Genomic DNA, 27,498 nt, shown 5'->3' with positions numbered 1-27,498 from the left:
AGCAGTCAGTAGATCTTGCGTGCCACAACCAAAGTCAGCAGCTTATACAGTACATTTTCTTTTTGAACACATCAATGTTAAAGAATAGCATTAAAATAAACAATTTTATACAGTCTAAACATACAGTAAGATACAGCCATGTGTATCACTTTGCAAAAAATAAATACCTCAGTGTGAGGAAAGAACAACCTTTGCCAAGGATGTACAGGAAATGTTCCTACTATATTTAATACATGAAATAAATATTAAGTTCACCTTGAACACAGTTTAACTTCCATAGCTCACTGTCTAGCAAGACACTTTCAGCACTATGATCACGTCAACTCAACCGCTGGTCTACTGTACCTGCTTCTGCACATGCAAACTATACACAGAGTAACAGCAACACTGGTTTTAGTCCCCACACTTTGCACTGTGTCATTGTGTTGGCAGCTCAGACGAACAAGGTGTCATCAGAGAACTGTAACTTCAAAACAGTCATTGTCTGATGCCCTTAAAAGACAACGTGTTCTGTAGTCATTTGGCAGTCGCCACGTCTAGAGGAGACAAGAGGAAGAGTGAGGAAAAACTTTTTCAGGGTGGGTTAAGACAGTAAATGTCAGAGATATTTGCTGATGATCATGCATAGAGCAATAAGAACACTGCAGAAGCATTGATCAACAGTTTAACCTGGGAACTGTATGTACACAGTTCTGATTGGAATTAGGCATCTAGAGTTAATTTCAAAGGTGTTAAAGTAGAACTTTAAATGCACAAAACTCCAGTGATTCGGTTTGTGAGTGCAAAATTATCAACAGCTGCATGCACATCTTTTACCTTTGCACACGTCATACAGCTGAAAAACATTTCATGTCAAGGTTAATTATTATTTGTAACATCAGTCATGAACCATACTACACCCTATAGTGCTAAAACCACTGGATATACCTTTAATAAGTACAGTCATTTACCTGTGTTTAATGTATATGTATTTGTGAATTCATCATAACATGCAAAAACACTCATTTTGCTCTTAAAAGAGGAGTTCCTCCATGAAGTTTAGTTCTCACCTCATTGTGTGGTATACAGTGATGAAAATCCACCATTTCTGACACTAACTTTTCTGATCTGGTTGTGTAGAGTTGTCTGGGGATCTGCAGAGACAGGGAGTAGATGGGCTCAGTGTTTACAGTTAATGTGCTATCGACCCAGAAGCACTTCGACAAGACACTGTAAAATGCAAATGAAAGCAAGCACTTTACAAAACTCTACTCCAGGAAATCTATCTACAGCAAGTTCTTCACAGGTCAGTGCTAAAACCACACACTCTCCTCCGATCGCTACAAAGCGGGTTCAGAGTTGTGTCTTGTAAAGTGTCTCTTTGTGATTGTGGAGATGAAAGCCTGAGAATAGCAACTGGCGACACCTGAAGCTGTTCAGTCGAGTTGAACAGCTTCAAACATCTTTAAAGTACATTTTGAAGATAAATCTAATAGGTTTTAGGGGTGAATATGAAGCAACAATGAAAGGCATGAAGAGGGCAATGCAAATTTTGCTTCAAGGACAGGTTATTAATTAGCATGTAGTTTGTTAGAAGATTCTAGCTTCTGTTTAGTGAAGGATTGGGTTAGTAGTTTAGTCTGTTTAGTCTGCTGTGCAGCGTCACACAGTGTACCTCAATACTCAGGCGTATATTTTCAATTGAGGCAAAATGTTCTTGCTCAGATTGTTGGGAATGAGAAGAGGCAGAACTTGAAGGACATGGTAATGTGGACACTTGAGTTAAGATACCATCATCATTTTCAAATACTGGGTTCTCTCTCAAAGTATTCTCAAAGGCATAGGGAGCAAGGGTGTGCCTACAATGTAAAGGAGATGAGGAAATGAATACAAATGCTTTTTAAACAGTAGGAGATACTCTATAAATTAGCAAAATGTTTATGCAAATAGGTGAAAAGGAGTTAAGACTTACACCAATGTTACAGCCTTCTTTGTTTTTACACATTTCTTGTTGAGGAATATTAAAATGCCAAGGACAGCACAAACAAGGCAGAGACTCCCCACAAGGCAGGTTATGATGAGCGGAGGATCCACAGGTACTGATATCAGCTCGGTACAGCGTTCTCCGTGGAAGTGCCAGTATTTACCTACAGGGCATCTAAAGCAAAGTAGAAACAGAAATACACAGAAACGTCCACATGATGCAATCTCAACCACAAAGTACATTATTCATCTGGGGGGGAAAAATGCCATTTAAGGAAAACCTTATGATGAAGTCATAAAAATGTACTGAGTTACAATTAAAACATCCCAGGTTTTTGCACACTTTGCTACAACCCTGTTGACAAAACATGACATGCAGAGCATAATCTACTAAACATAGAACATGACAACTTATGAAAGCCGTCTGTGTAATCTGAAGTCTTGCAAAAAGCTGACTGTTAACAGGCCTGCCTAAAAAATCAAAGATCATGGACGTTATTTGCACTATTTGCTTCCATCCACAAAACCTGCATCACAATACAAGGCTAACGCCTTCTATAAGGTCTTCTTATTTGTGTTGTCTATCATTCATCAGCTTATGTGTACCTGCAGGTGACTCCATGACCTGGGATTATTTCACACAGGCCTCCATTCATGCAGTAGTCTGGCTGCAAAGTGCAGGTGCTCTGGCAAGGCAAGCCATCCACGGTGCTGTAGCCAGGATCACACAGACACTCTGCCTCTTCAGTCCAACTGTTTACCACACAGCGTGAAAACTCGTTGCAGGCCAGGAACTTACAAGGATCTGCTTGGTCAGCTGAAATCAACAGAACAGAAAGATGGGCAGAATAGTATTGAGAGGTCACAGACAGAGCAGAAAGGTGCTCATTAACATTAATGCAGCCTTACACTGTCTAAAGATTCCCCATAGAGCCTGAAGGGCATTTTGATTGATGTAAGTGAAAGTGTCTGCTTTAAGTAAAGGAATTTAATGAGCTCACTTATCCAACCAAAGAGATGTGTCAGATTTATGCAGCAGCCAGTTTATAGTTTGCAATGGACAGCAGTCAAGATACATGCTGTGGACAAGTGGTCCAGCCTTGTAACACTTTTTATTTGTTTTATTGCATTTGGTGACCATGTCATCCAGAACTGCGAGATTTTGCTCATAAAATAAAAGAACTATGACAGCACTTTTATGCAAATTAAATTAAATTAAATTAAATTAAATTAAATTAAATTAAATTAAATTGGTATTTTAAAAGCAAAGCAGCAATTGCATTAGCAAGGACATCTCACCTGGTTCTATATCCAATGAGCGACTGTCAATCTCTATGTCAAGGCGTTTGGATGCTGCGTTGCAGAAGTCCTCGAGAACACAGTGCACAGCTTCTGTGACATTATAAGGAACTGGCTTGTCCAGTTTCATCTTGCTGTTTACCACAACACTCCCGTTCCTGAAGTTGAGAATCTCCAGCTGCTTAAATCCAGTCAAATTGGATTGTAAATATGGCAAAAGCTGTGTGGAAAGAAAAGGAAAGCAGGTTATTCACCTACTCACTTTGAGTTTTAAATTTCCTACCGATTAGTGGTGTTAGTGATCAATTCACAACAGAAAAGGAGAATTTAGCCTTCTTGAAACCAAGATGAATTATTTTTTATATAGTAAGGACAAATATTTTCACCTACACATTTATTAAATCATGCAGAATTTATGGTTAAGTGTCAGCTAATATGTTTCCTTCATAATTCATCCTGCCATTTTACTCCATCAAAGGTGGAATTGAGGTTGCCCATTTTTTTTTAATTAATCGAGTCACATTTTACAGAGTAATTTCTATGAATAGTTCATAATTAAATTTTGATGCAAGCATGAAATCCTGCCATTGCTGCACTGACTGTGTAATTACATGCAAAGCAAAATTAGGGTTAGGTTTATAACCATCAGAGCAACAAAAAAGCTAATTCTAGCGAGGGAACATTTAATGGAAAAGGTGCTTAAAAATCTTGTGCATGACAACCCAACTGTTTCAACGTTCTCTATGATGAATGGTGTTTTGTACATGAAGATTTTGGAACCCTGTAGAAATTGCAGTCATTCTTTGGCTACACCTATCCTTTTGCTACAACTACTTTACCCCTTTTTTGTTTTTGTTTCCTGTAACTCAGGTATTGTATTGACATGCCTTACTGGATATTAATGAGGCAGTAAAGAAAGAGTTATAAGGGAGGTATGATTCAAATGGTGACAAATGGAATTAATCTTATTTAATATATCTAAGTCAATGCTACCCTTAAATAACATTGGGAATGAGCTTATAAAACTAGTCCAAAGAGCCCAAATAGCTAACAAACTTTACCACGTTTACCTGCTGCTTCAACAACCCCTGCTTGTTTAACTTTTAACTTTTAACTCTCCACATTGTTGCATTTAAAAGATCCCCTCAGACTCACAAATGTGCAGCTCAGATAACCTGAGTAACCAATCCAGTAAGACTTTAGACTGATGACGGTGGTGTTATTTAGGATGGGGAGGAAGTCAGCCAGCTAAAGTAATGGACCCGCATCAAAGTCATTGATCTGCACCACCCCCCTTTCCAGCCACTCCATGTTCACTACAGACAAGGCAAACACCACCGCAGTGTGAGAGAAAGAGATTACGATACTTTAGCAGGCCTGGATGTTGTGCAGGAGATAAGAGGCCTTAGGGAGCTCTGCTCTGATCGGTTTACCTCACCTATCACTGGCACGCAGTTTATAGAGGACTCGCTCCATATAGCTGATACTGTCTCACAGAGGAGGAGAGCTACTTAAGGATCCAACTTCCAGAACAAATAGGGCACAACTGCACACAGTTTACAGGGTGGTCATCCATTTCTCTTACCCAGTGGTTACCAACTTGAATCCATAACTTTACACAAGGTCAAAACCAAGTTATCTTAAAACAAACCTCAGCTGTCTCTGGACTTTAAACTAAAAGACAGTGCAGATTCCTCTGTTGTCTATACACACAAGCATTTCATGGCACGACAGCATGGCACAAACACAACCATAGGTTCACACTAAGTTACACATGTATCTACTGGTTCTTGTTTGAAAAACCAAGTAAAGCATCTCCTTACTGAAGTACAAAAATAAAGTCCTGAGAAATATTTTGCTGCCATAAAACCATTTTTCTGATTTACTATACAAAAAATACTCTTTCCAAACTCCATGTCCAATTTCATCGGTTGCTTCACAAACCAGTAGGTACAAGAGTAATTGAGGCAAAAGAAAACAGGACGAAGAGGAAGCTACTGTAGACTGAATATATATATATATATATATATATATATATATATATATATATATATATATACATATATAAAGGTGGTCATAAATCACATAGATGCTTCATCAAATATTTCACTGTGTCCATTTAAATGGGCTACCTAAAAATATAACATAATTTAAATTAAATATAACATCATTTAACATTTCCTTTAATTGCTTCTACTTTTTTAGCTGATTTATAAAGTACATGTTTGGAGCAATTTGAAATAGCCCATTTAAAAGAGAGTATGTTGGCCACACCTAATGGTTTGCCAGCATACAACACTGTAAATACTTACCAGTTTATACATCTGACCACTCTAGATTTGCCAGGATGCTACTGTAAATACATTAATTATCAAGAAGAATTGCCGAAATCATGGTTTGAGCAACCACTAAAAATTGGATATGGAGTGTTGTTTTTTTTAAGGTTTTTCTTTTATTTATTTATATTTTGTCTGTAGTTTGTTTCTCTATATGTCCATGTTTACTCCTTCAATTTCACATTAAACTCATTAAAACAGTGTAGATTTGATAACACTATGAAAAGATGAATATGAATATCTGTTTTAGCATACAGACTCAAAACACATCCACCTCATAACATGCATGGTGAAATGTAGACATTACATATTCTTGTATATTTGTTAACAGACAAGAAGATATTTCATTTGAAATTTCAGAAAATAATGCATGACATCCTAATCATCTTATCCCTAAGTACAATCTAAACTATGCCCATTAATTCCAGCACATCTTGTGTCCTTTATCCAATGGCCTTGCAACAACCACATAGTCCAATTTGTATCAATGAATCCAGTCATATGAAGCGGAGGACTTTACATAACACAGAATGAAAGGCACCCCTGAGCAAGCCTAAAAATACAGTATGTCCCCTGTCGACCTGTGAGTAAGCCTTGAAACCAATGGAGATGTCAAGTGATGCTTTTTTCCCTAATGTACGCTAACTGGTGATGATTTAAAGATATTGCTCTAACCTGCATTCAAGTGGGTAAAATTTGTACCCCTAAACATATAGAATGAATATTTGCTCTTAGAAATGCAACAAAATTTAAAATTTCGGAAAATGTGGGCACTTAAAAAAAAACAAAAACAAAAACAATATTTTAAAAAAGGAAAACCTTAACCTTTTATTCCTTTTCCTACAGCAGTAGTACATACAGACAAAGTAAGTCTACATCAGGTAACCCATTCAATGCAGATATCTGCACAAACTTGACTGACTTCACACTAAGAAGATTGAACCCATTATTAGCACAATGTGTGTGAAGCTGGAACTGACTAGAATTACTTAAAGCTTCTTAACTCAAGTCACAAACCAGTGACCAAGGCAGACAAGTCCCATGATTCAGGCTATTCTGGGTTAGTTTGCTCTCTACCTTGTACAAAGCAACACAGATTGGATGAATTTGAGTTACATTCCAAAGGTATTTACAAAGCTTAATACTATGTTTTTCAGCCCTACATTTGTTCATTCAGTCATTCACTCTGTAAATCTTTAAGGCATCAGACATACACAAACCGGCAAACGTAATGCAGTAACATATATACAAAACATGTATTCTTAGTTTTAAAAATATAACTGCCCTAAAGATTACTGCACTGTGCACTTTTTGAACACATGAAAATACTTTATACTGCTATACATATTTTAATTGCTTTTCTTAAAGAAAACAACTTCAGCTAAATGCTCATTATCACACCAAAGAGCTTAAATATACAAAAAAAAAATTACTTTTAATGTTCTGTTTTCAAAGGTGTGCTGAAATGGATAACTAAAGTTTCTTTTTAAAAAAATACATTTTTGCTTTGTTTCTTTGCACTGCTAACCACTACACACAGAGGTATGCTAGCTTAGGGTAAGATAGTAAACAGTGGAAAACCTCTAAAATGAATAATTTAACAGGGGAGCTACATCTGGAATCCTTTTTTCCCCTAAAGCTAAACAAGTGATTTTGTTATCAAACTACAAATTACAGTGCTTTGATATAACTAGTAAATTGTATTGCTTAATTGGCATTTCCCTGCCTAAACCTAACCAAATGACAAGAGAAACATGGACAGTGAAACCAATAAAAAGATGACCATCTAAAAACTAGTTTCAAATTTGTCTTGCAAAATGACATTGAAGCGTTTCCTAAAAATAGTTGTTTTTTTTTAATATTTCCACTATGGCCACCAAACGTTAGCATATAAGTCAGAATTTAAAGGTTTCAGCACAACCTTTAGCCAGTGTTTAATTTGCTGTGGATGAGACCAAGTTATTGAGTCACAATTTCTTCTTGCAATTTTTTTTCCACATTTTCCATTTTCTTTTATTTGTTTATTTATTTATTTATTTATTTTATATTTTCTGTATGAATTATATATAACTTAGGTTAGAGAGAGACAAAAAAAAAAAAAACACAGGTGATTTAGACAGGACCAGGTGTTTCTCCTTGTCTACACTTTTTGGGCTGTGCTAAGCTAAATGGCTGCTGGTTGAGCAAGAAAGCAAAATTTATTTTCTTAAAACTATTTCTTTAAGTCTAATTGTAAATTAAACCTGAAGTGCAGAACGTTTGCCTAATCTGGCAGACAGCATATTTACAGACATATAATCTGTGCGTGTGTGTGTGTGTGGCTTGATGCTGTGTTTTACTGGGTCTCCATCACTTTGGTTTCTTATGTCCTCATCTCTTGAAAACATCAAACAAAACGCTACTGGGGCAGCAGTGGAGCAACTTCCCCATAGGACACTGGATTTGAAACTCCAGTATACTGACAGATTTAGGTGTTGATACGCTTTTACTAGCTCCCTTTGTGTTTAGCAAGAGATTAAACTTTAGAGCCGTTTATTTACGTAAAAGTCCTGCACTCCGGGTTTAATCTCTTAGCTTACAAAACCTTTACTTTTCCTCCCCTATTAACAAAAGTCTTTGTATTATTGATCATAATATCAAAGAAATCATGCTTGTCAAATGTTTATAACAGTGTTACAACAATAACAGTCTGTGAGGACAACATTATTAACGTGTGACCACAGTGCACACCAACAGATAAGCAGCACAAAGTGAGGCTATGCTCAATGTTATTGAAATGGAAACTGGACAGCTTCAGAAAAAAGGAAAACTGCAACAAGATTTAAAACATAAGGCAAAATGTAGAAGGACAAGATTGTTAATATAATAATTAATTTTATGTATTAAGCCACTAGGCATGAGCATCTGCAGCAGGAGGGTCTACGGTCTAACGTGAAAATGGAAGCAAAGCTCAGAATCTTTGAAATGTTAGAAGTGTTGGGTGTTTTCAGAGTTTTAGATACTGCATTTGGAAAAGGTTAGTCAAGTAACAGAAGGGTTGCACTCTCTGAGGTATTGGAGTTGTTCCAGTATGGAAATAAAAAGATACCGGTATGGAGGCTAATGTCGTCTGTCTCTTAGGACCAGATTTACTGGATGCTCCAGGATTTGGAGAGTTTCTGGACCCAGAATGTTGTGTCTAAGTGAAACAGAACAAATTCACTTTTCTTTTTTTCTCAACTGTTGACGCAGTGGCTCCCCAGACACCAAATAACTGGCCTACTGCAAATTTGACCCTGAATTTGGCCACTGTTTAAAGCTTTGTTCAACAAAAAAACAAACAAAAAAATTGTTGAAAAAATATAAATATATAATAATTTACTACTAATTCAGGAAATGTACTGCAAGGATAAGGCTTACTGCAAAGTGCATCCTCACTTGTGCAGGAAAAATTTGCACATTAAAAACCAACAAGAAATTTCATTTAAATGCTTTTTCTCAAATAAAATCTCATGTAAAACTCAAATCTAACAAAAATTTTTGCATATTCTAGTTTTATCAACAGTTTCGGCTTGGGGTTATAAAAAGAATTTTGAGAATAAAGCATGAAAAAGCATGATATCCATCACAAAAGCTTGTGTACCTACCAGCTCAAGAAACGTATTCTCCAGTGACTTATACTCAGGGGAGCTCTTGTTGAACAGGTCATCAGAAAACATCATATTTGTGACCCTCAAGCTAAAGAAAACCACTAACTCTTTGCCCTTATCCACAGCTGTCATCAGAGGTGTGCTGGCTTGTCTCATGGCAGGTGCAGCTGTGGATTCATACGGACGTTCATCAGACTCTGAGGCAAAACCGCTACCGCTCTCCTCTTCGAGTGGCTCAGTCACTTCCACCTCTGCCTCATTCTGACTAATAGTTGAATTCCCCATAAAAAGGTCCACTGTGGCTGTGGTCATTCCACTGTGCCCTCCATTTAAATCATCCCTGTCCTCTGGGTCTTCACCGCTAACTTCAGGAGTTGGTAAAAGCTCGACATCTGTTTCAGGTTCAATGTCTTGAACTGTGTCCTCAAAAGATGAATGTGTTGAATCTGGGGCTGCTGCCTCTTTAATGGAAGTATCTGGAACTGTTGGAGCTGAAGACTGTGGTAGTTCAAGGTTAACTTCAGCAGGTGCATCAGTCAGCACTCCTTCAGGTTGGGGACCTTTATTTACTATAGAAAAGTCTTCATTCTGTATTTCTGGGTAGTCTGGACGTTCAGGCTCTGGTATAACAAAACATGACAGAAGAAACATTTTATCATCAGGAATTGTTTTATATTGGAGAAAAATGAATGAATGAATAAAACCACACGTTTTAATTGTAATGTTCAGGCATGTTAACAGCACAGACATGACAGTTTGACTACTTCTGATGGGTGAGGTTGAAGTAAGGGTCAATGAGTGTCTACAAAAAAATACATACAAGTTAGTCAAATAAAAAAATAAAAAAAAAAGCTTTAGAAACCGGTACATTCCTAAGACACTTGTGCATCATGATATGCTGTAGAAGCAGCTTACCTAAACCTATTATAGTCACCTGTTTTTTTACATATATATAGAGGTGGTTGATCTGAAAAAATGTCAAACTATTAGTTTCAATTTCACCTTAGGACTGTTATAATATCATTTTACAGCCCGATTGTATCATTATTTTTCAGTATCAATTTCTCCAACACAAGTTGGAAGCTTTATGTCTACACACATTTACAGTCTCACCATCATTTATTTAAATGAACATTTTATAGGTGAGTTGTGCATTATTTTCTACATATTTCCCCCCCAGAGCCACAGCACTAAAATCTGAAATGAAGTTTTTTCTGGTTGAACAACGTTTGTCTACACAGCATGAGTTTGGAATGACCTGACCATCAGCAGGTTTCTGCTTGTTAAGATGATCTATCACCTCAGCAGGGAGCAACTCCATGTGTTAAAAAAATTCTAAGCTGCAAGTCTAATTATACTTATATAGTGTTTTTATACTTTGTATTTCAACAATCCAGGGCTAAACTCAGCAAGGTTTTGTTTTTATTTCTTTATTTTAGTTGTTTTATTTTTTTATCCATGTCAACATTTTGCAGCAGTGTAACATGAGCTTAATAAACTGCATCGGTATAATATCTAGAACAAATTACTCTTGATTAAAAGGAGTGAGCACTGGAATTATTATATACAGAAAACCTGTAAACTTATTAAGCAGTGTGCCTCTAAAAATTTTTATCTAATATAAAAGTACTCCTCACCAGGTATCAGACTGTAATGTAAAGAGGATAATAAGAGGCTGCTTCTAGTTTTCACTGTTTTTCTCTCTCCGTATCATAGCTGTTTCTGCACCTCAGATCTGGAACCTGTTAAAGCTCATTCTCAGTCCTCAGTCACTGCCCCAGCATCAATAAGAGCAAGACAAAAACCAGACAACATTTGCTGATTGTACTTAGTTTGTCATTTTTTTAGGTCAATACTGCTAAATAGTCTAGATCATCTGATGTTTATCAATAAAGCTGTGAATTTTTAAAATCATCTCTCTTTGACATCCTGCTTTAAATAGGCAATTTAACCATAGGAGGGCTTACCGCCTGTCAGCTGGTGCTCTGACTCTGCCTCACCTCCATCATCAAGTTCAGTTGGTGGTATCTCCTCCACCTCTGGATTCTCTTCCTGCTCTGTGATTGTGGACTCTTCCTCTGCAGCTGCCATTAAAGGCGTCTCTGTGGTGGTCTCTGGGAGGACGATGGGGGTGAAAGGCACAAAGGTGTGTGTTTCCTGTTTTACGGTAGAAACTTTTAGCAAGGTTTGTATGACTGCCACTGTGGGGAATAAATTCTGTGTGAGAATGTTTTCTTCTGCTGGTGACTGTGTGACCTCTTCCTCTGATGCAGCCGTCTCAACAACGTTCATGCCAAGCTCCGCAACTGGATAAACTGTGGTTACTGAAAAGAAAAATGGCTTTAAATTCCCATTTTCGTCACTAATCTTTTCAGGTAATCAATTAAATGTGATCATAATCATGCTTACCAGCCTCAAAGCTGAGTGTCTGCATATCCAGTAGTAGTAATGGCTGCATTTTTAAGGCCTTTACGATGATGTACTTCAGTTTAGGGGCATTTACATCCTCGTTGGTCTCTGAGTCAGGGACCTCCAAACCCTCAGGCTCATCATCAAGTTGTGTTTCTCCATTAAAGACCACAGCATACCGCACAGACACGTCCTCTGATCTGATAACGTAACAAATCAAATTAAAACACCTTATAACAGATTTTACAGGTCATGAGTTTGCATGCAGGTGGAGAGTTCTGAATCTCCGGCCACAAGAGGACATTCCATATTTTGTCCCAAAATATTTACTTTAAAAGCAATTTAAATGGAAAATAAAAACATAATAAACTGTATCACATTTTCTTTCAACCCACCGAAATCCTAGAACACGTAACTCTTTGAATCCTGGAACTTTTTCAAACACATGAAGCATCTACAAAGAACAAGAAAAAAGTTAAAAAGATGTACGTAAAACATCAGATCTCATCATTTACAGCATTTTCTTAGCAATGATGAGCCTATATTGGCTGAGATCATTCAACATCTTTGGCTCAATAAAGCATCTTCAGAAATGTAGCAAGTAGCAACTGAATGCAGGTCAGCAACCTCACTGCAGAACTCTCTCATTTTACTTCTTTTATAAATTTAATTATCAAACAATTAAAAAAAATAAGGCAGTGCATGAGTATTCTATGCTGTATTTAATTCATTGTAGTAAGGAAATGGATCAAAATAATCAACAATCAAGCAATTATCATTAATAAACAGTAAAAAAAAAAAAAGAAGAAGAAGAAGAAGATGGGCTATCAGATCTATATCTATATACAGTAGTCCCTACATGGCTTGCATGAATTCATGGACCCATATTGGTTCAGATCTGCATTTCTTTCTACAGACATTTGGGTTTTGTTGTATTATTGTGAGATTACTGTTATTGTTTAATAAGTAATAATTGTTTGGATTTGTATAGAAAATTCAAATGCAAAATGGAAAGGAAGAATAAAAAAAGGCAGGAGCTTCTTCAAGTTGATTGACCTCAGATGCAGAGAGGAGTTAGGTGCACAGTAACAATGGGAACCTTTTTCAGGTAATGCTGAAAAAAGCCTAAGAAAAGGCACATATAAAGCAGCTAAACCTAGTGGCTCTTCCTCCCTTTGGGAAGACTTGCATTCATCATCCATCACAGTGACACCCTCCTGAAGTTTTACCTCCTCAAATAGACAGTTGCTTTCAGCACACAGCCAAGAAAATGCAGAAGTGGGCTAGGGATGGAACAATATCAGAACTTTGACTTAAAGTCAACTGAAAACCATGAAGTTGCAGCGAGGAAAACCAGAAAAAAGTGTGTATTTCTCTAAAAAATAAATAGTCTGTGTCCAGACTTTTCAAGCATCTGTCATACTTAAGAAGTGTGGTTGAGTCAGTGCTTTCATAGTTATTAATAAGCTACATGATTAGATCTTACTATTCCAGGCTCACAGTCACTGAGACATATTATCCTAAGTCCTGGGTTGCAGCCTTAAAGCTGTTAAATCAATGAGGGTGAGTTCTACACCTAGCAGTTTAATAGAAGCTGGCATTTCTATCATGCCATGTTACACAACACTTTGTTGCTGAAGGGAGACTGTGGGGGGGTTGCTCTACTGTACATAGGCTGCCAGTGTTTTCAGAAAAGTAAAGGCAACAACTCAGGCACCTCGACATTTGCTGCAGGCATGAAATTTCACCTTGTCTCGGAGCTCTCTTGTGATGTCATTGTACTGTGGAGCCTCAGGTTTGCTGAGGAGTTCACTGTATGTCGGGTCTGCAACGGTGATGCTGAACTCAACAATGTACTCCTCATAGTTTTCTTTAAGATCCTCTTTAATCTAGCAAACAGAAAGCAGAAGGATATTTCAGCTGATTTGGTGTGTGTTTAGACTGTGAAATTAACATTTAAAACCCTGAAACATCACTCTGAAGACATGGTTTCAAGGTTTATGCACAACTTACCACATCAGCCTCAGTTGGAAGCAGAATCAGAGGAGGAGTCCAGGTGCCTGGGGTAAAACAGTAACTCCGCAGTTAAATTATGTTGAAATTTACTTACACCTTGGAGAGTTTGTAGAGTCATTTGATTGCTTTCATTGAGCGTAAGTGGAACTTACAATCACTTCCTGGCTCAGGTGTCCCAGCCACAAAACTGAAAATGAAAGAATTAAAGAATTTTAATTATCTTGTTTCCTCCAGTCTTAAGTAAAGAGTAAACATAGTTCAACTGTGAGAGTAAAATAATAAAAATCTGGTATAATATAATATTGAATAGATCAGGATTCCAAATCTGTAACATGTATTTCCTCCTTTGGGTGTGTAGGAAAAATACTACCTGTTATCTCTTGAAAAAGATAAAAACCTAATGTATCTCCAAAGCTGAAAACATAGATAGGCTAATTATTAACAGAATGACACTACAGAACAAACCTTTCCTATAACCAGGAAACTCAGATTTACATCCAAAATATACCTACCCATCACTTTCACCTTGCTCTGCAACTCTCTGAAAAAATAATAAATTCAGATATTAAAGCTTTACACTAACAACAAAACAAAACTGCCATGCAACATGGTGCCATGCAATGTGAACTTGTATCACTTACTCTGGCCATCAAGTCCAAATGTTCCTGAGAGGAGCTGAAATTCTGGGCCAGGTCATTCATGCAGAGGTTTTCATGCTGGCACGTGTAAACCCATGCTCTGTACTCTTCTGGGTTTGGGACTCTGTCCAAGAAGATCCGAAACGCTTCCCAGATGGCTTCCTGACAAACTGGAGATAACACGTATTACTTTTTCTCCCCAGAAGAACAGGAAAAGGGTGCATTAAAAACTCAAATTAGTGAGGCACCATCTAATAGTGAAGAAGTCAAATAAAATAGTACATTAAATGTAAAAATATAAAACACTTATAAATAGATTTTTGTGTATTTATCGTGGCATGTCCACATCTGGGGAGTTAATCCATGATTTAGAGATTATAACCAGCTTTTCAGATACAAATACAAACATTTGCAAAATAATAACAAATTAATGTGTTAAATCACAAAACATATTTCATGTAATATAAATGCAAAAGCACAAAAGGGTAGCAGTGTTTGTATTTTTTTTTAAAATGTCAAACTATATTCTCGTTGTTGATGACATTTTTACAAATATAAACAAAAACCCCCAAAGGTCTCATATGTTTTATCTGCCTCTGTGGGTGAAGCATGTGTCTCATTGTTCGATATATTAATGCCGGTGGGAAATCTATTCTCTGACAAACTCATTTCTGAATCACTGCTGTTACCTCCAGTATACCAAATTAATTTCCCACAGTTAAAAAATCATATGCAGCAGCAGCTGTTGCAGATTAGTTTCATTAAAAACCTTTTGTAATAGCCAAGATGGCCACTTTCTCTCTTAAATCACCAGTATCAAGTAGAACAATAAGGTAATTCCACTTAGTTTAATCACACACATCTCATTTTACAGAGCACCAACAAGCTTTGTTTTATTAGAAAATGCTTATTTATGGATCTAAAAAGTTATGTTGTGATGATGCATTTAGTTTGACAAGTCCATTCAGATCACCTCCTTTTACCTCTGAGTTTGTAATAGGCCCGGTGGCTGCCGATGACGGCTTTCATTGTATCCTGGGGGCAAACTTTGACGCCTGTAGTGAAAACTGTAGACCTCTTCACCCGCTGTCTATCCGGCTCACCTCCGACGTTTGTGGCATGTCTGATTGGTCTAGAAGTTTCCAGAAAGTGTCGATACCTGACATCCCTGAGTCCAGAAAAACCGTACTTATGAACGTCTGTTGGAGGAAAGTAAATAAACTGCAGTTAGTGACAAACTGTGTATAAGATTTAGGCAAATTATATTGGCTTTTTGGCTTTGATTTTAAATCAGGTATTAATTCAAACCATACTGGATTTGCCTGTTTATGAAGACAAATTGTAACTTTTAAAAAGCATGTCAGAAATGTGATACTTAGAGATGTGTCAACAGATCATGTGATTATTAATCATCCATTGTAAGTGTTTTGACTTCGTGGCTCTGATGGTTGCTTGGAAAAGCCTGGGAAAACATCTACTGCATTTCTATGCAAATTAGTATTCAGGACATTAAGTTTTATCCAGTTTTAATCATTCTCTGGTTAAGGTACTTAGATGGACCAAGAGAAATCTGGCTATATATATATATATATATATATACAAGGTCAATACATAATTCAGGTTTCTGATGAAGTTCAGGTAGTTGTGCCTAGTAACTCATCATGTCAGTCATTTTTAATATATATATAGCAGATGTATATTCAGTCCAACCTTATTTATAAAGCACTTTTTGTTCATAACAAATTGCATCGCAAAGTGCTTTACATTAAAAGTAACAACAACAAAAATATCTAAACTCATCAAGTCCCCAAGACCACAATCCAACAAGTCACACACATACATGATAAATACCCGTGCATACATATAACCACACACACATACATAAAATGATGCTCTGGTCCTGCATTGCCCTAACCCACACCAATTGCACTGGGGAAATTAAAACACTGGGAATTAAAAAAAAAAAAACACATACTAAGCTGACAAAGGAACAAAAGCGAAATAAAATGGATAGATAAAATAAAGATAAAAAAAAAAAATGTATGAACATATAAAATAAATTAAAAAGGATAAATAAAAAAACTAGAAAAAATGGAAAGGAAAAGTAATGGCACGATGAGTATCTATTAAAAACTGAATAAATGGCTCTATCTAATAAAACAAGTTCATGAACAATGTGAAGATTATAAATGAAAGTAAAATACCAATTATGAATGCTAAAATGATAATTAGTTAAAAGCTTTACTAAAAAGGTAAGTCTTAAGTTTACCCTTAAAATTATCAACACTCCCAACAGCTCACAGGTCCTCTGGAAGGCTGTTCCACAGGCGAGGACCATAAAAACTAAAAGATGCCTCTCCGTATGTTTTTTCCCCCAACTTAGGAATAAATAAGAAACCGGCCGCCGAAGACCTAAGGGCTCTGGTGGGTTCATAAACTAAAAGTATGTTAGATAAATAATTAGAACTAAAACCTTTAAGAGCTTTAAAAACTAATAACACTATTTTAAAATCAATTTGGAACCACACAGGAAACCAATGAAGAGATTTTAAAACTGCAGTAATATGAGCTCTCTCTCTGGTCTTTATCAGTAGACGAGCAGCCGGGTTCTGTAAAAGCTGTAGTGAGTTTATGGACTTTTTAGGAAGACCAGAAAGAAGAGCATTACAATAATCCGTCTTACAAGTGATAAAAGCACGGATCCGTGTCTCTGCTTTTGCTGGGAGAGCAACTGTTACACTCTGGAAATATTCTGGAAATGAAAGATCTCTGTCTTTGTTAATGTAAGATATAAAATTTATGTTTCAATCAAAACTAACTCTAAGGTTCTTTACCTCTTTAGATAGATTAAAAGAAAATTATTTTAGTTTTAAAGACAGTTCCTATCTGTGTGCTTCAGGACGGATGAGTAAAACTTCTGTTCTGTCCTCACTGAGCCAAAGTAAGTTTTCTGCCATCCATTCCTCAATATCCAAAACACAGTTTAAAAGGTCATCTATAGGGCGAGTGTCACCAGGAGACACAGCCATTCAAAGCATAATGAAAGAAGTTTATGCCGTTCTCCTGATGACGTTCCAATGGGGCAGCATAAAGGTTAAAAAGAAATGGACCTAAAATTGAGCCTCGGAGAATGTTGTAGATCAATTTGTATCTCCTGGAACTTGATTCATCAATGATAAGAGATTCTGTGAGATAAGACCTGAACCAGTTTAAAACAGCACCTGAGAGTCTTTTTAAAAGTGTGGCATTGTCCACGGTCGAAGGCAGCACTGAGGTCCTGTCCAGGTATTATTTACGACTTTGACCAGTGCTCGCTGTACTATGTTTTGCCCTGAACCTGAACTGGTAGTTCTCACAAATACTATTGTCTTTCATAAAATCATTAAATTGGTTAAAAACAAGCTTTTCTAAAATTTTGCTTAAAATACAAAATTGGATACAAGTCTGTAATTGTTCAAATCAGAGAGGTCTAAATTTATTCTCTTCAGAGTGGGCTTAGCAGTTTTATATGCAGCTGGAAAGTCACCAGTCTGAACCTAATAATTCACAATATTACAACTATCAGCCTCCAAAATAGTACAAAGTGACTTAAAAATAGGTGTTGGGATGGGATCTAAAAGACAAGTTGTAGTTTTTGCTTGGGAAATAGCTTTGTTGATCATCTCTGCATCATTTAGAAACTGTAACAAAACTGTGGTACTAGTGGTACAGTGCTGTTCAAATTCACAGAGTGAGAGTTATTAAAAACAGGTCAAATAGTTTCAGTCATATTCATAAAATGGGCAAAAATTCCTCACATTTTTTGCAGTCACACATGCATCTTTAAAATGGCTGGATAAAAGGTTGCTTATTTTAAAAAGAGTCTGAAGTTATCTGTAATAATCTTGTTTGTTATGCCTGTTTTATTGCTTCATCGTACATGGCTAGTTGTTCTTTAAAATGTCACTGTTGTTAGTTTATTCTTTCTGAATTTTATTTGTGGTCCTCTGCAGTTTCTTATTAATCTCCTTAGTTCTTCATTTTTCCATGGTGGCTTTTGTTTAATGTAAATATTTTTCATTCTGAGAGGAGCAATGGAATCCAGGCTGAGTTTACTGTTTAAATCTGGTGAAACTGTGAGGAAGATGTTAGGTGAACTGCTCTGTAAAAGGCAAGTAAAATGTGCAGCCACTTCACACTTAAGACAGCTCTTCAGAGTAGTCATTTTGAAGAAGAAGATACACAGATATCAAGGCCATGGCTAACTAAAAGATCCTCTGTTCTGTTAAAAGATGCCTCTGTTGTGTATCGGTTCAGTAATATGCTTAAATGTTTAAATTTCCTAGATTTAAAAATTCTCTGACAGAGGTGTCTGATTGATTTTCAATACATGAATTAAAATCTCCTAAAATTACTATTTTATTAAAACTTGTAATGATGACTGAAAGATTATCGGTGATGGTCAGACATGTACAAGTTTAGTGTGTGTACATATATATATATATATATATATATATATATATATATATGTGTGTGTGTGTGTGTGTGTGGGTGTGGGTGCGTTAAAGAGAGAGAGAGAGAGAGAGAGAGAGAGAGAGAGAGAGAGAGAGAGAAATTGTTTTGTTGTTTTTTGGGGGGATTTTTTTGGAGATAATTCTCAGACACATGGATCATGCAAAAAGACATACAACTCTCCTTGTTTCTATGGAAGTACACAAGTTTCCTAAAAACCAGGTTGAGAACGTGTTTAACTTTTAAGAGTAAAATGAGATATTTAAAGCATGCAGCCAAGGAAAAGATATGACTCTGATATGAGACCATTATTTTATTTTATTTTATTTTATTTTTCATTTGTTTTTATTCCATTTTGCTTAGTTTTGTTAATCTATTTCTTTTTTTTTTTTTTTTACCTCTGAGTTTCTTATGATTTAACATCGAGAAAAATTCAGGGGCTGCTGTACATGAGGGAAAACTCCAGTCACTGAAATGAACATTAAGATAATGACCTTTGTTTGTCTTGCAGAGTCAGAAATGGGTCAGCCAACACTCTGCCACTGAACACTAATTCATTTGGCAGATGCTTAATCCAACAAGGTAATTTGTGACATCTGTTCGGCTTGCTCACTCTGTAACTGCTGCTTCATTTGTAGCAACTTTTAAACAGCATCTGGCTTTGCAGTAAAAAGTTTCTAATGCATGTTGAGTTACTGAGAAGTTATTTTTGGCAACACAAAGAGATCTTCTGTATGTGTGATTTTGCATCTCTTCAAGTTTAAATTACTTTTTTAAGCTTTTGAGTTCACTGTAGTGTAAAAATCTCTGAAGCTTGTAAAGCATAGGCTTCTTGCTGGAAAAATGCCAGTGCGAATGCTGGAAAAAAGGCAGAGATTTGTGGAAATAAGTGAATGAGCAACTCTTTCTCCTTGTGAATGAACACTTGCTGATGTGCCTTTGGGCAATTTGATGGTTGTTGCATTACTGAAGCTGCTAAGTGATCAACAGCATAAAGATGAGTTTGTCTGGGGGCCATCCACATGTGAATTTACACAATTACACAATTACACAATTTGCACAGCCTAAAGAGATAAAAATGACCAAAAGTGGTTAACAGAAAGAAAAGAAAATATTGAGAACATTTCCATGGACAGTGTTTTATTGAACACATGATGCAAAGGACTCCCCTAATTTTTTGACCGCCTTAATCAAATAAGAAAGAAATATAAACTTTGTAAAGCTTACACTTCTGAAGTATTTCAGGCACCATTACAAAAGCCAGTGTGCCCATGACACAGTCATCCTATTGAACAAAGCTATTTATTGTGATGCCAGCTGGCAAATCTCAGAGGACTTCTTAAGACAATAAGCCAGGATTTAGGAGCCCCAAAACACAGACCAGGAGATCATCAGGCCCAAATAACAAACTGCGCCTCCTCTGGATTAAAAACACAGAATGAATGCTATAGAAAAAAAAGAGCAAGTGAACGGATATAATATAGATACTGTACTGTCCAGAAGGCCACCTAGAAATTCTGAACCTTTGTGAAAGAGCAGCGCAAACTTTCTTACTTTCCTTTTTTCTTTCCTTCTTGCTTTCTTGCTTGCTTGCATATTCAAGCAATGATTTGATCATAAATGACAGTATAATACAGGGAAGGCCCACACAATCAAAAGTGGACCCAAAAAATGCCTGAAGAAGACTCTGCTGATTGAAACACAGCAGAGTAATTATTCATAAGACACATTTAATTTATCTCCTTGAGTCTGGCACCTGTTTGATAGTTAATTAATCCAGTCTTACTCACTCGAGGTTTGATAATTTTCCTTGGACTGATGGTGAAGCGTCAACAGCATTATGCACAAAAAATGTCTAATGACAAACTATTAATGGTACCTAACCTACAGGAATCTGTCACATGCATTGCTTTTCTTTACTGTTGTGGAGTTACTCAGTTTACTAAGTCATTATTCACTGAATATACTAGTTTTCATGCAGCTTTACCATTGTGAACATTAAAAGCCTGCTTCTATATGTCTTCTGAATGGTTGGATCTCATACTCATGCTTTGACCTGTCCATGAGTGATTGGTTTACTCAAGCCACACATTCATATCTGATGTAAGAAGGTCCATTCTTACTCCCACATGTCCATTACTCAAGCATATAACGTCATGTTTAGTCATGCATTACGAGAGTCCATTCCTGCCACTTGTAAATTAGAATTTTAACAAAGTATCTCATAATCATGAGATTTAAAGCCATTATTGTGAGGAAAAAAAGGTAATTATTTTAAGATAGTCACAATCTTATCTCATAATAACATTTCATTTCATTAATAATTTCATTACTTTTTTCTCATAATTACAACTTTAAACCTCAATATTATAACTTTAAATCTTAAAAAAAATGACATATTTCATCAGTATTTTTAATTTACAAATAGCAGGAATGGGCTTCTATAGTACATCAATATTTTGTGTTTTTAACTTTTTCCAACAGTTTAGATGTAACTTTATCTCTTCCTCTCATTTGATGTATCTGTATAAATGCAGATTAGCCCTGCCTTTCTCCACTGTTTGCATATCAGCAGTTTATCAGGACTCTGTTCAGCTTGATGCATGCTGTATCAGCTAATGGATAATAATGTGTTTCTTGTGTATTAACCTTCCTTTTCCACTGTTAACACATACCAGTCCCCTTTATGATGTAGTTGGCTCTGACGGATTTTGAATAGGAAATTTTAGTTTCCTGAATCCCACATTTAAGCATTGTGTCAGTTTTTAATTTGCTATGTAAAGATGATGTATTTTACCATTAAAACATGATTATAAGTTAAAAGCAAAGCAAAAAGACTTTTTTTTTTCCATCTATGGGTATCATTATAACTTAGTTTGAGTTTGGTTGTTACAGATATGTGTGGATATCCTACATGTCACAGTTTATCTGAAGTAGTGGTGCTAGTTGGAGCTATTCATTAAATAAATGCAGAGAAAACTTATACACATTAGTAATACTCTTTACAATGAACAATACTGTTTTCCTCAAATTCAAACTGGCCCAACATCAAGAACGTGCAAATAATGTGAGAGCAGTGACATTGTAGCCCAAAGTTTTATCAGCAAACATTTTATGGGATTTTCCAAGGATTTCTATACAACAAACAATTTCCAAACATCTTACCAGGGTATAAGTCTGAGTGTTGTTCTTAAGAGTTACACCACAACTTTTGAAAAAGTTTTGGCAATCTGTAAGCTGGAGGCTTGACATGTACATGCACATGCACAGACACGGGGGCTGGGCAAATGGAGGGAGAGCTGGAGTGGGCCTTAATGCCCACCGCAGCTACAAATGGGCCTCACAACAGAATTAGAAGCCAGAAAAGATTAGCGTCCTGCAACACTGTGAACAGAATAGCTTTTGTTTCCTTCAGGATAATGAGCTCACCAGGGCACATCACACTAAACATTTTAACCAGTGCAGACTCAAACATTAGCATTGACAAAATTATGCCCTCTTTCCTAGTGAGCACCTATCATTTGCCATTGCTGGTTAAATTTAGAGTGAATATTCATGATCTTAAAAAATGCAATGCATTTGCTGTTTGAAATTTGTTTGATGTCTAAAAATCAGATGTTTCTGAGGTTGAGCTGGTGTTTTCATGGAGTGTATAAATATGGTTATTTCCTTGCTATTTTACTTATTCAAATACCTCTGAACTTGCATAAAGGTTAAGAGCGAGTGAATGAAAGTTGCCCATCGCCCATTCAAATACTTAAATTGGCTGGATGGTAACAAAAATTACACAATTCATGATTCATCATCTCTCTACAGGATCCTTACCTTTATTTTGACTTGCTTGGAGGGTAAACAGACACAGAGTGAGGAATACTCCAGACTTCAAAACCATGATGGGCTAATTTATGTCTTTCAAGTCCAAAGTAATCATTTGTAAAGAGAAGGCTGCACACAGCTTTACAATCCAGAACGTCTTTATCTCGAATCCATTAAGAGAGTGTGCAAAAGTCTCCTCATTAGCACTGATAAACTCGTAGCACGCACCAATCAAAGCAGCCCAGTCCACTCCTGACTTCCTACTCCAGCTCTGTTTCCCCAATAGTTATTTCCTGGGTGTTGTTGAATCCCTGTAGACAACAGAGGAGGCTGCATGGATGGATGAGCAGTTGGTGCATGGGAGGAGGAGTGCTAGAAGTAGAGTTGGCATATAAATGTAATTTTGGCTTTGGAGTTTCCTGCTACACTGTCAGTGTTACAACAGTGACGAGGTTAAAAAAGCAAGCGCTGTGTTGAGACTAATCTCTTGACGTTCTTCTTGGTGCTTGTAATCCCAGTGGGGCCACGTGGTCGCCTAGCTTCATCCTGTTAGTCACCTTCTGGACCCTCATCTGTCAGCTGAACTAACTTGGGGATCTGCCAACTCCACACACTAGCAGCGCCGGGATCACTGACACTCAGCCTCGTTGCGTGTTTCTTGCCCGCCTCTTTATGTCACAAGGCTTTACCTTTCCTTTTTTATCACTCTGCCAAGCTCCATTTCCTCTGAGTGAAAGTAAATCTCTACCTCTCAGGTGGGTATAAAGTTTAAAACATGTATTTGTTCTTTAGCCCATGAGTTCAGCTTATAGGTTGTTCCAATTAATGATTAGAGCAAGGTCTAATCTGTTTCTTCTTTTCCCTTGTGTTTGCTAGAGAAACACCTCTTTGTCCTCCTTCTTTATCTACTGTACTCTCTTATCTGTGAAATGAACCTAGGTCTTCGAATATCTTATTCCACTTGCTCTGTAAATAGTTCTTATCTACTTGTTTTCCTTCCCAACTTGCTTTGTAGTGAATGCAATGCATTGCATTTCATAAAATAACAGAATAAAGCTGTCTGTTTTGACCTGTGATGGCTGAACCAAAAGAAATCTGTAGACACAGCAAAGGCTTATGCATCTTCTCCTGTTTTGGTTTATCTGGGCTCCATGTTTTTTTGGTCTCCTCCCTCTTTTCTTCCTCTGAAGAGGATTAACCTTGTTGGCTGTCTGCAAATTGGCTACTTTAAATAAGTTTGTTCATGATATACATAATCCATCCAAGTGGCTTCTGACACAATGATCTAATAATTGTTATCTGAATGATCTGAACCTTGGGGTGACATATTTTTTTTTAGAAAGAATGACAGTTTTCTTCATGCAAACGTGAACATTATAGAATGTGCCACCTTATAAAGCTGTTGTAGGCAATATCCTCATGGAGATGTGCTCCTGAGTGACGACAACATCTACAAGGACAAGCTTGTTTTTGCAACTGAGTTCAGCAGAAAGGCATTCACTCTTTTATCATATAAATGGATGTGGCACAAATATTTTCACTTATTTAATTCCTAATCTTGTGTACTTATATTCAATATTAATTGTGGATCTACCATTAAACAAATATGTTGTAATTATTTGAGATTGAGGGAGAGTTTCATTTTGGAGGAGTCATCCCCCTGATAACAAGAGGATTTGGGGGAAGTGTCTCCTGATTGACTGAATTCCTGCAGGTTGCCAAGGAGCCAGGCAGTGGATGACTCGTGAATGGACATACAAAGTACTGTTATACAAAGTACTAATATATTAGCCTCCTTAGCTGCCTTTCCACTCAGTGTTCCCATGATGTTTGAACTAAAATACATTCATACACTTTTTTTTTCTCCTACTTGTCCTGTCCAACATTGTACAAAAAAGGATATGGAATGAACAGAAATGCAAAGCGAGTGGAGAGAAGAAAGAGAAGATAAAGAAACACCAGATAAAAAGCAATGGTTCTTCAATCAAAACAGAAATACCGACCACCATCTGCTGCACATGTACAGGACATCCTATGGCCTTAACAAGGAAAACAAAGCTGACAATCATCAGGACCACCTATAATAGATAAACAAGCTGAGAAAAATATGTATCACGATAACCAAAGCACCAGGAGCATGTCAGCCTCCTCCCTGATGTGAGATGGGTGGGTGGGATCACCAGCAATACAGACGGCCTTGCGGGTGAGATGGGTGTTGTGGATGTGTTGAAACAGAATTAACAAATTTAACAGTGATGTGGTCCGAGGCACCAAGGTGGGGGAGGGCTTTGTAGACAAGTGTGTTATTTCCTCAAGAGGGAGAGTCTATGTGCTGATGCATTTTGGACAACGGTCTTTGATCTTTATGGTTAAAACCCCCAGCCACAATGGAAAAAGCATCTGAGTGGGCTGTCTGCTGCTTACTGATGCATTAGTGCATTTTGTATAGTGCCTCACTCCTGTTGCTGGTGTTGAAGGTGAGGGGGATGTAAACAGCAATATGGCCAAAAATTCCCTCAATATAGATTAAATGGCCAGCACTTTGTAACTATAACCTCCACCAGCAGTGAGCAGTGTTCACTAACCATATGAGCATTGTGCATCGTTGATATAAACAGCAGGACCACCTCTGCGGTGTGACTGACTACCTGTCAGTCCTGTCATCCTTGTATATGGACACAAGTCCTAGGTCATCATATACCAGAACTGCTCAAAAAATACTCAAATGCTCTATTGACTCAGGCGTTTTTATGCTGAGAAATTCATTTATAAAGGGACCAAAGCTTTGTGACAATGTCATGGCAATACTCAAAGCAATAGGTGTGATATGTGATGAATAAAGTATGAAATGGGAAGTGACAGGTAAGACAAACCAAAGAAGTATACAAGCAACATCTATAAAGGAGTCAAAGTCCTTTTAAATTTTATCTCACCAGTGTTTAAAATAAAGTGTGACCTTGAGTTTGATAGAAATACAAAGAAAATCAACATATATACTGGTGCACTGGGTTTTGAAAGTATTTCTACATATTTTAATAATTAAATTGATGTGTTAAACGTTTGTATATTTGTGTATCTGTATACTATATTTTTTGCTGTAAATATAGATTATAAAACAAGTTGTGAGTTTTTGTCTGTTTTTCTTTTAGTGTTGAGCTTAGCGCGCTGCCCAGGAGGACCGCCCCCTCAGGTCGCCACGTGGCATGGGCAAACAACCACCCCAATGTTTGAGTCATGCACCCTAGGCACCAGGGCACCACAAACTAATTCCCCCTTCCTTCAGCCACCCACCCTCTCTATAAACCTCAGTCTCCCTCCATCCACACACCTCACACATCCACCCTTCCCTCTCCACCACCCATCCCTGCAACAGTACCCTGGGTCCCGGGGCACCAACCAAAGCCAGCATTACACTGGGCCTTGTTAATAAATTAGTTGACCATGAAGTGTACAAATCCAAATATTATCCATACTGTGTTGCTAGCCAGGAAAACAAACTGCATCTACAAATCCAAGATCCATGATTTCAGCTTTTCTAAAGATCCAAGATATTCATGGAAGCTAAGAAAACTCAACTTGTCTGCAAAGCCAACACAATATGTTGGAGAGATCTCTGACACAAATGCTCTGAGAAATAAAGGTGGATCCCTCGTTTGTTGCAGTGCAAAAACTTCCTCTTAAAATGGTTGCAATGGTTAGCATGTACACTCTAGTTGGGACAGATCGCATGGAAAATTTTACTAAACAAGGAAATATGGAAAATATGACATGGTAGTGTCCAGGTTGCTAATAAAAATTCTTGTGAGCAAGTGCTTGATGAAACTTAAAAAAGAGCTCTTTCTGCATAGAATTACTAACACGTGTAAAGCTCTTTTTATGAGCTTTAGGTGATATTTCAGGAGATAAAATTGAAAACAAGGAAAATCTACAAAATGTAAAGTGTTAATTAGGCCAATATTTATATTGTGTAAATAATGTAATATGATATTAATTATTATTATATATTAATCCATATCGTGCTACTAGTGTGGTGGAGAAGAGGCAGAGTGATATGGTTGAGACTGAAAAATAAACTCTCATTGTTTGGTTAGAAGACCGGGTACAAGCCAACAATAAAGCAGCATCTTATGTTCCCCTTGAATTTTTCCCCAAATTACTTCTAGAACCCACAACTTGAGTCATGTTAATAGTTAATGCTGAGGACACACAGAGTGATACAGTAATATACAATTGTTAAATCACGGATCATCTATCAAATCCTGATAAAACAATCAAATCTCATGATCTATAAAGCAAATATTAACGCAAAGTCAGTGCTGGTGATTTAATTGCAGTTACTACACTATTTGCAGTATCAAAATGATCTGGTTTCTGTAAAATAAAGTTCTTTTTTTTTTTTTTTTTCCTCCAGAGTAGACAAATGCAGCCCTCACTCCACATCTGCAGATAAAATGTGCTTATTATGGGTGATATTAAACAGATGGATATACAACATAATTGGCACAGTATTGTTATTAATCTATCAAGTTCAAATTATAACATTTATTTTTATCAATCATCCACTTCTATCATTTTTATTATTATCTCATTATATCTGATTATAATCTGATTGGACACCAAATGTGCCACCTCAAGAAATTGACAGACACACATAGAACACCAGTACCACTACACCAGTTTGAAGTTTTAAAGCAGTTTCTAAACCACTCATCTTTTAAAAATATTGACATTTAGCTGCACATTTCTAGAAGATATTTTGAGAATGTGTAAGTACAGCTGTTATGTAAGACTATTAACCTAATGTTAGCAGGAAGCTACGTAGCAGTGCATCTAGTTATAGTATATGGTAGGACTAGATTAGTTTTAAGACAGTGTGGGGAAACCATGTCCTATTTAGTTTGA

At 36.8% G+C, this 27,498-nt stretch overlaps 1 protein-coding gene across 1 annotated transcript; it reads right to left on the bottom strand.

Annotated features, from left to right (window-relative positions):
* Positions 1 to 201: 201 nt before the first annotated feature.
* On the bottom strand, positions 202 to 22,672 carry impg1b (interphotoreceptor matrix proteoglycan 1b). The gene is made up of 18 exons (XM_041972538.1): positions 22,606 to 22,672; positions 15,273 to 15,488; positions 14,293 to 14,459; positions 14,164 to 14,192; positions 13,804 to 13,838; positions 13,649 to 13,695; positions 13,384 to 13,524; positions 12,031 to 12,089; positions 11,636 to 11,835; positions 11,227 to 11,550; positions 9,224 to 9,846; positions 8,686 to 8,775; positions 3,262 to 3,481; positions 2,569 to 2,779; positions 1,952 to 2,137; positions 1,655 to 1,838; positions 1,050 to 1,133; positions 202 to 536 (listed from the first exon to the last, which is right to left on the bottom strand). The coding sequence occupies exons 1-18, from the start codon at positions 22,670 to 22,672 to the stop codon at positions 453 to 455; spliced, it is 2,967 nt and encodes a 988-aa protein (XP_041828472.1). The 3' UTR covers positions 202 to 452.
* Between the last annotated feature and the right edge of the window lie 4,826 nt (positions 22,673 to 27,498).

This window comes from Melanotaenia boesemani, chromosome 20, assembly GCF_017639745.1.
Source record: "Melanotaenia boesemani isolate fMelBoe1 chromosome 20, fMelBoe1.pri, whole genome shotgun sequence".
Taxonomy (NCBI): Eukaryota; Metazoa; Chordata; class Actinopteri; order Atheriniformes; family Melanotaeniidae; genus Melanotaenia; species Melanotaenia boesemani.
The sequence above is the reverse complement of the archived record's forward strand: the minus strand, read 5'-3'. Positions and strand labels throughout refer to the sequence as shown.

Coding starts and splice junctions, on each gene's coding strand:
- impg1b (XM_041972538.1), bottom strand. CDS start 22,672: ATGGTTTTGAAGTCTGGAGTATTCCTCACTCTGTGTCTGTTTACCCTC. Junction 8,776..9,223: donor AGAATACGTTTCTTGAGCTG/GTAGGTACACAA, acceptor TGTTTCACTTAG/ACACAACATTCTGGGTCCAG. Junction 2,138..2,568: donor GGTCATGGAGTCACCTGCAG/GTACACATAAGC, acceptor ACTTTGCTTTAG/ATGCCCTGTAGGTAAATACT.